At 46.6% G+C, this 14,298-nt stretch overlaps 1 protein-coding gene across 2 annotated transcripts in view; it reads left to right on the top strand.

Annotated features, from left to right (window-relative positions):
- LOC129700944 (uncharacterized) overlaps window positions 1-14,298 on the top strand; it is a 66,655-nt gene that overhangs the window by 32,379 nt on the left and 19,978 nt on the right. Inside the window, exons 4-7 of one of the 2 annotated variants that reach the window (XM_055641796.1) lie at window positions 3,685-3,819; window positions 4,925-5,030; window positions 5,137-5,257; window positions 13,694-13,865. In XM_055641796.1, the coding sequence (XP_055497771.1) occupies window positions 3,685-3,819; window positions 4,925-5,030; window positions 5,137-5,257; window positions 13,694-13,865 (534 nt within the window). The remainder of the gene's footprint in view (window positions 1-3,684; window positions 3,820-4,924; window positions 5,031-5,136; window positions 5,258-13,693; window positions 13,866-14,298) is intronic. The other variant, XM_055641797.1, reaches the window with a different exon arrangement.

Genomic DNA, 14,298 nt, shown 5'->3' with positions numbered 1-14,298 from the left:
CACCCCTCCCCCCCCTCCCCCCCCCCCCCCCCCCCCTCTCTTTTCTTCTCTCCGCCTACCCCTCTCCCCCTCCCTCCCTCCCTCCTCCCCCCCTCCTCTCTCTCCCCTTCCCTCCCCTCTCCTCTCCTCTCTTCCCCCTCTTCCCTCCCCTCTTTCTCCCCCTCCCTCCCCCTCCCTCCTCCTCCTCCTCTCTCTTCCCCTCCCCTCCCCCCCCCTCCATCCCCCTCTCCCCCCCTCCTCCCCCTGGACTGTCTCCTCTCTCTCTGACCCTCTCCCCTTCTTCTCTGCCTCCTTCCCTCAGCCTCCCACCGCTCAGATCCTCCCCTCTCCCCTCCCCGAACTCTCCCCCCTCCCCCCCCCCCTCCCTCTCTCCTCTCCTCTTCCCCCTCACCCTCTCTCCCTCTCCCTTCTTTCCTCCCTCCCTCCCTCCTCTCTCATCTCCTTCCCCCTCTCTCTCTCCCCCTCTCCCTCTCTCTCCCTCCTTCCCCTCCCCTCCCTCCCACCCTCTCTCCCACTCTCTCCCCCTCCCCCACTCCCTCCCTCCCCCTCCCCCTTTCTCTCTCCCTTTCTCTCCCTCCCCCCCTCCCTCTCCCCCCCTCCCCCTCCCTCCTCCTCCCCCTCTCTCCTCTTTCCCTCCTCTCCCCCCCCTCCCTCTCCCCCTCTCCCTCTCCCCCTCCCGATCCCTCCCCCCCCCCCCCCTTCTCCCCCTCCCTCCCCCCTTCCCCCCTCCTCCCCCCTCCCCCCCTCCCCCTCCCTCCTCCCCTCTCCCCCCCCTCTATTCTCCTCCCCCCCCTCCCCCTCCTCCCTTCTCCTTTCCCTCTCCTCCTCTTCTCCCTCCCTTCCCCCTCCCCTCCCCCCCCCCTCCCCTTCCCCCCTCTCTCCCCTCCTTCCCCTCCCTCCCTTTTCCCCCCTCCCCTCTCTCCTTCCCTCTCCTTCCTCTCTTTTCCCCCTCCCCCCTATCTGAACTCTCTTTTTCCTACCTTCCCCCCTCCCACTCTTCCCCCCCTCCACCTCCCCTCCTCTCCCCCTCCCTCTCTCTCTCCTTTCTTCTTCCTCCTCCCCCCCCTCCTCCTCCTCCTCCCTTCTCCTTCTCCTCTCCCCTTCTCTCCCCCTCCTCTCTTCCTTTCCCCTTTCTCCCCCCCCTCTCCCCCCCTCCCTCCCCCCCCCTCCCCCCCTCTCCCCTCCTCCTTCCCCCCTTCCTCTCCCCTCCTCCTCCCTCCCCTCTCTACTCTCCCCCCCCTCCCCCTCTTCCCTCTCCCCCCCCTCCTTCCCTCTTTTCTCCTCTCCCCTCCCTCCCCCCTCCCCCCTCTCTCTCTTCCCCTCTCCCTCCCCCTGGCTATGTGTGAGTGGTGGAACATTTGGGACTGAGATGAGGAGAAACTTTTCACCCTCCCCTCCCCCCCCCCCTCCCCCCCCCCCTCCCCCCCCCCCCCCCCTCTTCTCCACTCTCTCCTCCTCTCTCTTCCTCCTTCTTCTCTCCTTCCCCCTCCATCATCTCCCTCCCCCCTCCCTCTCCTCCCTCCCCCTCCCCCTCCCTCTTTTCTCTTCTTCCCCCCCACCCCCCTCCTCTCTCCTCCCTCTCCCCTACCCCTCTCCTCCCCTCTCCTCTCCCCCTCCCCCCATCCCTCGTCCCCCCCCTCTCCTCCCCCCCTCCCCTCCTTCCAACCCATCTGTGCCTTTTCCACCACTCCCCTACCCCTCTGCCCCTCTTCCGCACTCTTACCCTCCCCTCTCCCTCACCACTATTTCCCCTCTCTCCCCCTACCCCTATCCCCTCTCTCTCCCCTCCTCTTCCCACTCTCCTCCTCCCCCCCCCTCTCCCCCTCCCCCCTCCCCAATCTTCCCCCCCCTCCCTTCCCCCTTCCTTCCTCTCATCTCCTCCTTCCCTCTCTCCTCCCTCTCTCCTCTTCCCCAACCCCTCTCTCCCCCTCCCTCCACCCCACTCTCTCCTCCCCCCTTCCCCCCTCTATCCCCCTCTCCCTCTCCCCCTCTCTCCTCACCCCTCTCCCCTCCTTCCCTCCCACCCCTCTCCCTCCTCCCCTCCCCCCCCCTCTCTCCTCCCCCCCCTCCACCCCCATCTCCTCACCACACTCCCTTCCCCTCTCTCTTGCACCCACTCCCCGCTACCCTTCTCCCCCCCCCCCCCCTTCCTGCCCTCCCCACTCTCCTCCCACTCCCCATCTCCTCCCTCTTCCCATCCCCCTCCCCCCCCCCCTACCCCGCTTTGCTCTCCCTCCCAAATCTCTCCCATTTCCTCCCCCCCCTCTCCCCTCCCTCCCCACCCCGTCTCTCCCTCCTCCCCCTCCGCCCACCTGTGTGTTTGGGGGGGTGGTTAGTGTGAGTGTGATGCCGCAGCCGCCCCCCCCCAATCCCCCCCGCAAACGCGCGTTGGGGAAACAGACCCAACGGGTCTGCACTTGGTCTAGTAAACATTTAAAAATATTAAAATTAATATGAATAATTAAAAAGTAAATATAGTTTAAAATCATCACAAAAAAACATTGGAAACATTTAAGTAAAATAGGTTTTAAAATAATAGACTGCAGAAAAGGGAAGGCAAGGAATCATTGAAATGAATGATGTCTCAGATCCCACACTGAGTCTGACCTAGGGTGGAATTTGAGTGATCATTTTCTCGAGGTAATACTTGGGGAATTCCAGCTACACCTGGCTCTGTTACTGCACTTATTTCTGTACAGATGGCTAAATTCTGCCAGTTCCTTTGGAACGTCAAGCCGCAGCCTGCAAGACTTACCTAAGGATTGGACGAAGCAAGCAAAAATATATATTCTGCAGGATAGCACCTTGTTATTGAAATGTCATGTAATTTTGAATTTATTAGAAGGTATCTTAAATATTCATTAAGTTCAGTAACATGTTAGGAATGCTTAGAGATGATTTTGATGGTGATGCATCAACATTTTGGGGCTTTGACCAAGATTATATCATCAATGGAACCAAATGGGGAGATGGCCAGATTTTCTTTAATTTAGAGAGAAAATTGATAATGATCACCCTTGACCACTCTCTTACATAGTACTTATTTTGACAAAATCGAGATGTACTTCCTGGAATCCAAATTTCAGAAAGCCTACCTGAGAACTTTCATTCACAATTTAACTTTCCTTGGAATTGCAACACACCTAGACTTCTATGCATTTCTTTATTGCATGATGCCATCCCAAATCATAAGGTTTATGGCGTTAGGAAAAGATTCCCATGCCACTAATTGTAGTAGCCGTGGAGTGAGAGAATGATTCTAGAGAGATAGTTAGGGGCCATAATCCAATCAAAACATTGACATGCACAATTTTGTAAATTGACTATTCTTATTCTGTGTGTTTGACCACTTCAGACATATCACATACATCTCCTTCATCTTTTATACTGGCAGTATAATTGGTAACATTTCTAGGTTGCTTGATAATGGATCCTCCTAGTTATAGCAATGGACACATTAGAATAGTTTTAATTGTAAAGCAGGAAAGAGGAAGTAACTCAGTTGGAGTGGGCTCCTTTTATAATCCTTGACCCCTTGCCTATATTTACTTTTGCTTTCCAAAACCTAAGAATTTTGTGGTTCATTTGCTCATTCTCTTGTATGGACATGGTAAAAGAAGAAGAAAATGTAAATTAATAAGAATAGATTTTATTTTGTATTTCATTTTTTTTAATTTGCTTTAGTAATTGGGAAACATGGTTGTGATGCTTATCCATGCATGAATAATGGAAAGTGTGTTTTAAGGCCAGATAACTCACTTGGATACGTATGCATTTGCTCCTCCGAATATTCTGGAGACTTCTGTCAGTCTGCTACGAGTAAGTACTTGAGAAGAAATTTTCGGTATTATTGCATTTAGTTTATGTAACAAAACAGTAGTCAGGGAGTGCCGTCGAGTATGGCTGCCCTGCCAGCAGCCGTTAGTCCTTTCACCCTTTTTTATTTTTAGTGAGTTAAAAAGTGTTTGTTTTGGAGGTCTTCTAGTCTTTTTATGTGGGGGGGTGGGGGTGGGGGAAGGGGGAAACTTTTTTTCTCAGTCCCTACCTGGTCGGAGATGCGGCTTTTCTCCGAGCTGTATCTTCGCCCGTTCCTCGCGGCCTACCAACAGGACTGGAGCGGCGTTTCCTGCCGGGACCGCTGAAGCACCACCACGCTGAAGCACCACCACGAAGCGGGCGATGCCTTACCCGGGTCGCCGTGCGGTGGATTCTGGAGTGCTGAAACCGCCGACTCCAACATCACGGAGCTGCGGTCTGTGTAGCGTCCAGTTGCGGGGCGGCGTTGAACTTTAAACACCGCGGAGCCTGGGATCTCTCGTTGAGATTGCCAGTGCTGGATCTCCGACCAGCGAGGCCCGTGGACTTCGGGAGCCACGGTTTCCCTGGAGGAAGCGGCCATTGCAGATACTCCAAGCCGCTGAGATGGTTCTGCCGACGCCGGAGTTCCATCATCCAGTGACAGGGCCTGAAGCATCGGGCTGCCGTAACAGCGACTGCGGAGGCCTCAATAGGCCTGACCATGGGTGAACAGGGGATAGGACTGGACTTTGCTGCCTTCCCTCAGAGTGAGAACCATTGTGGGGGGATATTTTTATGTTTATTGTTAAATTCTTTAATGTTGTGTCTTATTTTTATTGGTGTGCTGCAAATGGCAAGTTAAATTCCATTACACTAGTTGGTGTATGTGATAATAAATGTCATTTGTATCCTTGTATAAATTTACGCACATTTCAGTGTAAACATAGTAATCCCTATATAAACTTTCTTTACAAGCCAAATATGTGCAGGTGAGACTAGTGTTGAATGGGGCATCGTGATCAGCATGGGCAAGTTGGGCTGAAGAGCCTGTTTCCGTGCTGTATGACTATGACTTTGAATGGTGAAAATAATTATTTTTAGGTGGCCTTTGATCTTCTCTTTGCAGGTACAAATAAATCTTCATCTCCGTTTCTAACTTCTGGATGTATTGTGGTGCTAGTTCTCCTTATTGCATTAGGTTACCTTATTTACTTGCATTTTTTCAAGACAAGGTAAGACATTAGAACCTAAATTTATCAGAACCTCAATTTATCTTTATAGAGCAATATGCTAGGATGTGTTCTGACCAGGATATTATTTTTTCCCTTAATGTTGTAGGAAATGTCAAAGAACTGAAAAAGGAAAAACCGATCGACGCCCACGTTCTAGAGCTACACGCAAGACTTCTTTAGAACCTGAAGATTCCGATTACAATGATACAGATTTTCCAACACAAAATGTTTGTAGTCACCGAATGGAAATACTTTCCTTTTAAGACTAGTTGATTTAAGCTTCATTTGAAAAAATATATTTGTTTTGTCACAAATATAATTATTCCTCAGCAAAGACTCAGTGGGGAAATGTAGCAGCAGAGGTCAAGCCAGCTAGTAAAAAATGTTAAACAAAATTCAGAATACCATAACATTTTTATCAAGCCTGAACTGTTAATTTCACACTTTGATAGTTTGTCTGTTGTCAGATAAGTTTCCCTGCACTCATTTGAAGTATAATATCACTGTAGTGATTTCAAGTAACATAGCTTTCAGATGCAAGACAAATATTTATTCAGATCATATTCACAAACACCAAATATAATTTTGTATCTTTGGTCCCTTTCAACAATTATATCCATTTTGAATGAATGAATGAATAATTTTATTGGCCAAGTATTCACATGCAAGGAATTTGCTTTGTGCTCCGTCCGCAAGTAACAACATGACATACAGTGACAGTTAGGAATGACACATAAAGCATTAAACATTAATAATAAAACATTATCGATTAAACATGTGAATTAAATAAAATACCAAAGCAAAAGGAGGCTACAGATTTTTGGTTATTGAGTAGAACTGCTACTCTTGGGGGGGAAAAGCTGTTTTTATGTCTGGCTGTGACAGCTTTGACAGTCCGGAGTCCGCTTCCAGAGGGAAGTGATTCAAAGAGTTTGTGGCCAGGGTGAGAGGGGTCAAAGATGATCTTACCCGCTCGCTTCTTAGCCCTTGCCATTATCAATCAATCAATCAATCAATCAGTTTTATTCGTCACTTGCACATAACGTGCAAGTGAAATGAATTATCATGTGCTTTTGCTATAAGATTGGATTTTAAATCTCTTTTAATCTTACAAAACATTATATTTTTATGGAACCAGAGAACAATTTTGTCCTAAATTTGGAAAATTTCTTACGGTGAGCCAACTTTGCTGCTGCTTGGGAGTCATAATGTTGTTAAAATAAATCATTTGTACAGGTTGAGATTAATCAATGATATGCAGGATTGAATAGTTTACTTATTTGACTGGATATTTTTGAGGAGTTAACAAGGAGTATTAACGAGATTTTTGTGAAATTCAACATGGATTATAAGCAAGAGATTTGAGAGAATGAATGGGAGGAAGCTAAAGTATTCCTTTAAACAAAATGGATATAAGTATTCTTAGCTTTACACAGCGTAAAATTGTATTTTGTAATTATAATCTTTAAATATTTCTAGGCTCCAAACAATTCTGAACCTGGAACAAGAAGGGTATGTACAATGACATCTGCAAAATATTCCAGTGTAGCAGCCACTGTGAAATTAAAGCATTTCTTTCTCAATATGCCAAAATATTTTCTTCCGGAGGTCACATTAATATTGTGAAGATAGAGCTACACTTCGATTATTGTATATGTAGAAATACATTTGCTACTTGGAAATTAGTTTTCCTGTAATTATGTGCATTTGACTCCAACCACCAATTTCTCATAACCCTCGCCAATAAGGGCCCGACTAATGCTTCTGGTGCTGAAACTTGGAAAAAGATGGGATTCATTTATAACTAGAATAAATAACGAAATACTGTGGCGGCCCCTGGTGATGGGCCATGCACTGTACATAACCTTCAGCTCGGGGGGGGGGGTCACCTGTCCTGGTGACGAGAGGTAGGGGTCACGGGTGCCCCTGGGAAGCATTTAAGGTGTTAATCGCGCGCACATGGGGTGGTGAGTTAGGACTTGTAGCAGCAATAAAGAATCACATATTTGGACAAACTTTGTGTCCTGCCTCATTCTTTGACGGACAGCTCCGTGTCCACTACATCAGGTAACCCGATGTCCAGAATAGATATTCTGGAGAACAAAATGCACCCCTCCAGCGCCGAACCCAGCCGCCGTCACCGACCAGGCCCAACTCAACGCGGTCACCCTGAAGCTGCCGACCTTCGTGACCGCCCAGCCGCAAGTATGTTTTCAGCAAGCTGAGTCGCAATTTCACATTTGCGGGTTCACGACCGCCAAGACCTGCTACCATTACATAGTCGGCGCGCTCGACCGGGAAACGACCGGAAACCATCGGTCCTAATTACCGAGATGCTCTCGCTCATGGACGGCCAACAGCCCTGCATGTTGTTTGAGTATGCCTTCTTACAGCCTTCTTCCCGACGACATTCGCCTGCTCCTCCCAGGGGTAAGTTTTGGAAACCCTCGTGTTCTAGTGGAGTAGGCCCACGCACTGTGGCTGGCCAGGCAGCAGGATTGGATGTCCACAGTGCCCAGGAAGGCGCAGTGGCCTAGAGCCACGTCCAACAGGGGGCTCGGCGGAGCATCCTGAGCCTGCCAGAGGAGCCTGCTGGGAAATGCTGGAGCCGGCCGCTGGAAATCACCGCAGCGGTCAGCAAGATTCACCGCCTTTACGCCTGGGACCGGTGTTCGGGCCAAAGATTTCTAGTTGATACGGGTGCCGAGGTCAGCATTGTGCCCCCATCCAGTACACGCATGCTGGTAATGCGTGTACTGAGGGCCCTTGTTGATTGCCACGAATGGCAGCCCCGTGTATGGGGTCTGCAAGATACCCTTGATATTTTGCGCTTGCCATTTTACCTGGCAGATGTGTCCCAGTCATTGTTGGGCGCGGATTTTCTCCAGGTGCAATCTCTGTTGGTGGACGTGAGGAGATAGCGCCTTGTTCATGCTTCAACGCTCGAAGCAATCTCTTTGCTCCCCGCTGCGTCCGCTGTGCCAGTTCACAACCCGGTGGCGGCGGCAGATAATATTACGCCCAAATTTGGGCCGAATTCTCAGCAATCCTGACCTCTCAATTGAACTTAATCAACTCGAAGCATGGGATTCAGCATCACATTCTCACTTCGGGACCACCGCTTCATGCCCGCGCCCGCCGACTGGCCCCCGACAAACTCCAGCTTGCAAAGGCAGAGTTTCGAAAGATGGAAGCCATGGGAATTATTCGACGCTCAAACAGCCCATGGGCTTCCCCATTGCACATGGTGCCCAAGTCTTCGGCAGCTGGAGGCCTTGTGGCAACTACCGCCGCCTGAATGACCCAACAATTTCAGACCTGTCCCGCATATTCAGGATTTCTCTGCCCATCTGGTTGGGGCAAATTCTTCTCTAAACTCGACCTGGTCAGGGGTTACAAAGTTTAAAATGAGCAAGGGTGAATAAGGGGAAATGCGCAGTAGGAGGCTATAGGTGAGTGGTGGAATATTGCTTTTCGGGAACGGGTTACGTCGGGGGAATGGGTGAGTGGTGGAATATTGCGTTGGGGAACAGGTTGCGTTGGGGACCAGGCCTCCCGTGTTGGGGAATGGGTGGGTGGTGAAATATTACATTGGGGGAACGGGTTGCGTTGGGAGGAAGTGACTGAGGGTAGGGGAAAGGAGAGAGGAAGGGGGGGGGGAGGAGAAGTAGGGGGTTGGGACTGAGGATAGAGCGCGGTGATTGGAGGAGGGAGACGTGCCAAACCAATCTCAGCACAGACCTGAACCTCATCCACAGCCAGGGTTGATCCCGGCTCTCCGGCGCTGTTTCGCCCCCACCCGAGTGCCGCCCCCACGCCTGGGAGTCAGACGGGCGCGGTGCCCCCAGGCCTACAGCCAGCGCAGAGAAGCAGAGCTAAACCCAATTCAACTCTGCCTGTCCCGCCAGGTTAACCTACAGCCCTGCCTCGACCTGCGGAAATATGGCCCAGGTTTACAGCCATCATGGAGAAGCAGCGCTGGTGTCCCGTCAGTCCAGGCAGGGCTGTGGGTTAACCCGGCGACTCAGGCAGAGTTGAGCTGCATTTAGCGTTGGATTTCGCCTCCGAAGCCTCGCGTGTGTGTGTGCGTTCGCATGCGCGCGCAGCCGCCAAGAAATTCTGTCCCCCGGTCCCCTCCATATTTTGATAACGATTTCGTGCCTGCCTCAAACAATCATTCCTCATCCTCCTAGCCTGCTCAACCTACATGTAGGCAGCAACCAAATCTAAGCCGTCTTTTGCATTGATGTCTGTCAAAATCAAATCAATGCCACACACTCAGTCTATTGACACCACCACAGAAAGAAATGCAATTTCCACGGTGGCTGGACCTGGTAATAAAAGTTGATGTCAGTACAAACCAGCTGTGTTGTCACTGGCAGGTGTATTTTAACTGAAGTTAAATTGAGAAAAATCTAAAAATAGAACTAAATAGAAGAGAGCAATTTTTGCATTTTAGCTCTTGGAATGTTTTTGACTTGCAAAGAACCACAATATCTCAATTTGAAAGGAGACCTTGCAGCCAAACATTCAGATATCAATAGGAGAAAGTGATCATGACAATCTGTGGCATGAGTCAAATGACAAGACCGTAAAATAGTAATGCAAGAACTTTTAGTATTGTGATCTCACAGTGGTGCAGCAGTAGAGTTGCTGCCTTACAGTGCCAGAGAATGGGTTCAATCCTGACTGGGTGCAATCTTTACGTAGTTTGTGTATTCTCCATTTTCTCAGAGTGCTCTAGTTTCCTCCCACATTCCAAGGATGTATAGGTTTGTCGGTTCATTGGGTCCTGTCAAATTGCCCAGAGTGTGTAGGATGAAAAACTGGGATAACATTTTGAACGATTGCATGGGTGATCATTGGTCAGCACGGATTTGGTGGGCCTAAGGGCCTGTTTCCACACTGTATATCTCTAAACTTGGAGTCGTAGTCAGTGAATGATTCTTCGTACTGCATACCTTATTAACTACACAATCATCTTAACACAACTGATCAATGGACCATATCACTCATTCCAACAAACTGTCAGTACACACACCTATCATGGCCTTCCACACCCTCATCACATTACTTGCATGATAGGTACCTAAAGTATGTAAAGGAGACACAACCAGAGACTGTAGATGCGAGCATGGTACTAGGATAAGAACGGTTTAAAGAAATATGCAAACACAGGCAAACGGGACAGGCACCTTGGTCAGCAGGAATGGGTTGGACCAAAGGGTGTATATAATTCGATGATAACTGTTAATCAGTGTGGCAAAGCACAACCCTTCAAAACTTTTACACTTCTATCTTAAACCGATGCCCTCTAGTTTGTCATGGACCAGTGTTTTTCACTAACTGCACTATGTGCTTCTCAAATTTTTGTATGCCTCCATCACAACCTCCTCTGCTCCAAAAAAAAATTAAAACAGTTAACCGGGTCACCAGAGAAGTACCCATTGTAAATAGACACAGAAAATATTAGAAACACTTAGCAAAGGACCTGAAATGTTAAAACTCTTCCTCTATTCACAGATGTTGTTTGACCTGCTAAGTATTTGCCGTATTTTCTGTTTTTACTTAAGATTTTCTATGCATTTACAGTTTTCTTTTAATTTTCAAGCACCCATTATAAGTAGATTTTCAAGTGTGGCTTTGTCATTTGAAGTAAATAGAAGTGATCACGAGGGCTATCTTTCTGCCTGTAAAATCAACTACCAGAGAACTCTGCAGTAGTTCAGCGTGCGGCCTTTTAAATAGCCATACTATAGAACTTATGGAGACCATTTATTGGGGCTGTCCACTGCCAGTCATTACTTGGACTGTGTCATCAAATTTATATCAAAAATCTGAAAAAAAATTGTTGTTCTGAGATTTATGTCATTCGATGTTTAGCACTGAATACACATTACAGGCAAAAGGGTCTGGTTAAATTACCAGACTACCAGGAAATTACAGCAATGGCATTTCAATAGACAATAGGCGCAGGAGTAGGCCATTCGGCCCTTCGAGCCAGCACCGCCATTCAATGTGATCATGGCTCATTCCAGTTAAGGGCAGGGTTGTGGTGAAAAAAAGATGGTAGATAATATGTGCATCTTTCTATACTGTGTAAATCAGAAGAGATTGTAGGACGATGAGGAACTACGATATGAGTTTGAGGATTAGGTATGAGAATACCTAATCAACTTTGAATTTGCAGTCTTTGTCATGACTGCTATAATTGTGGACAGTACTCTCACCGCCAGGTGAGATATGCAGTCACACGTGTCTCTTGATTTGTTGTTGATCACACCAGTTATATGTCAAGGTGTTCTAAAACAAAAAGGGAAATAGGCTTGTTTATCTCACGCATTGTCTTTGTGCAAGTTGTGTTTTGTGATATGAGGGTTGTAGTTATAGCAATTAAATGTGTAGAGCAGTGTTTCTCAACCTTTATACCCATGCCGAACCCAAGAAATAATTCTTATGTCTCAGGGAACCCCTGAGTTGGGGGTTGCCGGTCCCGCCATCATTTTGAGATCGCCATTGTGACTCACGTCACAACAGTGATCTCTGGCGTCACAACAGGGACCCGTCAGCCATGCCTGCGCAGTTTTGGGGAGGATTGCTGGGCCGGGATCACTATTTTATTGAGTGCTATTGGGGGAATATTGCATTGGGGGAGGGGGCCCAACAGGTCCACGCTTGGTCTAGTTCAGGGGTGTCAAACTTATTTTAGGTCACGGGCTGGATTGGGCAAAATGCGACTTCATGAGAGCAGGATCAGTTGTGCACGTGCGAACCAACAGCTTTCGTTGCCTTCGGTTTTTCAACCTGCTCTCATGTGTCTCAGTCTCTGCTATCACTAAAAAGTGTTTCACTTTACGAATTTCGTTTCATGAAGAAGATTGCCTAGCAAATGTTACTTTTATGATTGGTATTAAACTGACAGTCGTAGGCTACAAAAATGTTGTGATGAGAGAGAGAAAAAATTATGCTAGTTTGGCTAAGATTGTTTTGGGAGCCACACCATTTCCATTAATGAACCATTTGAAATCGAACATTATCAGACACAGATGTAGACCTAACTGAATAAATTGTTGTTTCATTAGGTCTACTTCTCTGCCACCATTTTAGAGCTAGCATCCAAGAGAGACTCCGGGTTGTGGCCTCTCCCGGGGTCGGTGCGGGTTTCTGGGACAATCGGGAGACTGGGAAGGGCCTAGAACAGAGACGCTTTGCGGTCGGTTGAGCTCTCTCCTTCGCCATGCTGCTTCATCCCTCAGAACCCCGATCGATCTCTCGTGGAATTCTAGCGTTCCGGGGAACCCCAGTTGAGAAACGCTGGTGTAGAGGGTTGTAGCGGTTATGTTATTTTTAATTGTTTTTTAAAAATTTGATTTAATTTTATATATTTTATTTTTTATTTAAATTAATTTCTAATTAACAATTTTTGATTGTTAGGAAATTATTCATAGTTGAGTGATGAGAGTGTGGACTATTGAGCAATATTTTGAAGGGACAAGTGAATTGTAGATTTATTCACAGATTTTGATTGTGCTCCTGATGTTATTGAACATTTATGTGCCATTGTGCCCTTAATACATGCCCTCCACATCAATCTATTCCCATTGCGAAACTTAGCAGTGCAGCTAGTCCCTTGCAGACAATGGACATGCATCTTCTCTCCACCAAAACTTCAATTGCCATGTATGAGCTAATAATAGATTTGGCAATTTCCTGGGTGATGCTACTTTTTGTAGTTAATAACCATTAGAATGACTTTCCACCACCAGGTACTGCGACAGTCCCCCTCCCATTTAAAACATCAGTTAAACCATTGGTGCTTAAGTATGATCTATGACTGATGTATTGTTGCCAACATTTAGTCTGGCAGCCAAAGACAAATTTCTGCCCCAAAGTCAAAAAATTGGAGGCACTATTTTCAGCAATAAGGAAACACTTGTGCGCACAAAAGATAATAGAATTATCTAAGTTTTTTCAGCAAACAGCTCACGATGCTAAATCAGAGCTGGTTCTAAATCTGACTGATCTTTGTAAACCAACATGCTAAAGGATTTAATGGTGAAATGGAGTTTGCACAGATCAGCCATCGCATCTTTGAATGATGGAACAGACTCAAGACTAAATTTTCTTTCCCTGTTGGAGGAAGTTTTTGAGGACAGTGGAAGGCAGTAGAAGAATTGTGGAACTAAACGAGTGCCAATTGAAACAGAATATTTAAACACTTTCTCAATGGTAGCTGGGGTGCTGATGGAAAATCTGAACAAGCTGGACCTGTCTCACTTAATAAGGATATTTAGGTTTCTGGATGCTATGAACAATTTTATTATAATTTTTTTACTTCTTGTTGAAGAACACTCAAAATACAGTCATACTACTGCAATTACTCACTGAAAGCATATAGGTGAGCTGCATACAGCTAATTAGGTGAAGTCAAGAGAAAAGAATAGTCACCCTTCCTTCACTCTATTTCCAGTATCAGACCAAACTGCAGGCTTTGAGCCTTTGACAATCATCAGAAATACATGTTTTTATTCCTAGCTAAGCACAAGATGATTTGAGATGCTTACATTAAATGTACAAGCAACACCAAGAATTAAAGGTATTTGAACAGTAAGAGATGACTTATCAGCGACTCTAAACTTTATATTGTCAAATTGTATTGACAGGATGAACAGAAAAATGTTAGATTTCAAGTTGAAGCAGTACGATATGAGTTTGAAAATCCAGACTTATATAACGATGATGCAAGTTCAAGTGAGAATTTTGTGAATTTGGGAGAAAAAAATACCTATCCTGACATCACAAAAAGTATCCCTAACGTTTCAACCGATTTTACAGGTAACTTAACATTGGAAATGTTTAGGATGGTAATTTATGTTTTAAATATTAAACACAAAAGGTACTTGGAGGGGTGGAGCAATAGCTCATCCCAGTGTGAAACTGAAACATAGCTTTATAATTACAGTAATCTATTTCTCGTGGTTAAATAGTTTCACAGTATAATCTCCACATACCATATATCTTCCCTGCTATTTGGCTACTGTGCAGACTGTGTGCTTTCCACCACAAATTAATAAAAAGTGATGGTGGAGTCACCCAAAACCAGTTTGGCAGTTATTTATGGATAACATTTTAATTACATTTAAAAATGCTTTTAAATACCTAATGCTTGTGCCAGGGGGAGGAGGGGGTGTTTTGGGAATGAACTCAAGAAAATGGGAGAAAATACAATTTTAATAATGGGTAGGGTGAATACATAATAAAATATAGC

The sequence above is a fragment of the Leucoraja erinacea genome, chromosome 10 (assembly GCF_028641065.1).
Source record: "Leucoraja erinacea ecotype New England chromosome 10, Leri_hhj_1, whole genome shotgun sequence".
In the NCBI taxonomy this organism is placed as follows: domain Eukaryota; kingdom Metazoa; phylum Chordata; class Chondrichthyes; order Rajiformes; family Rajidae; genus Leucoraja; species Leucoraja erinaceus.
This window is presented reverse-complemented; position numbering and strand designations above follow the sequence as displayed.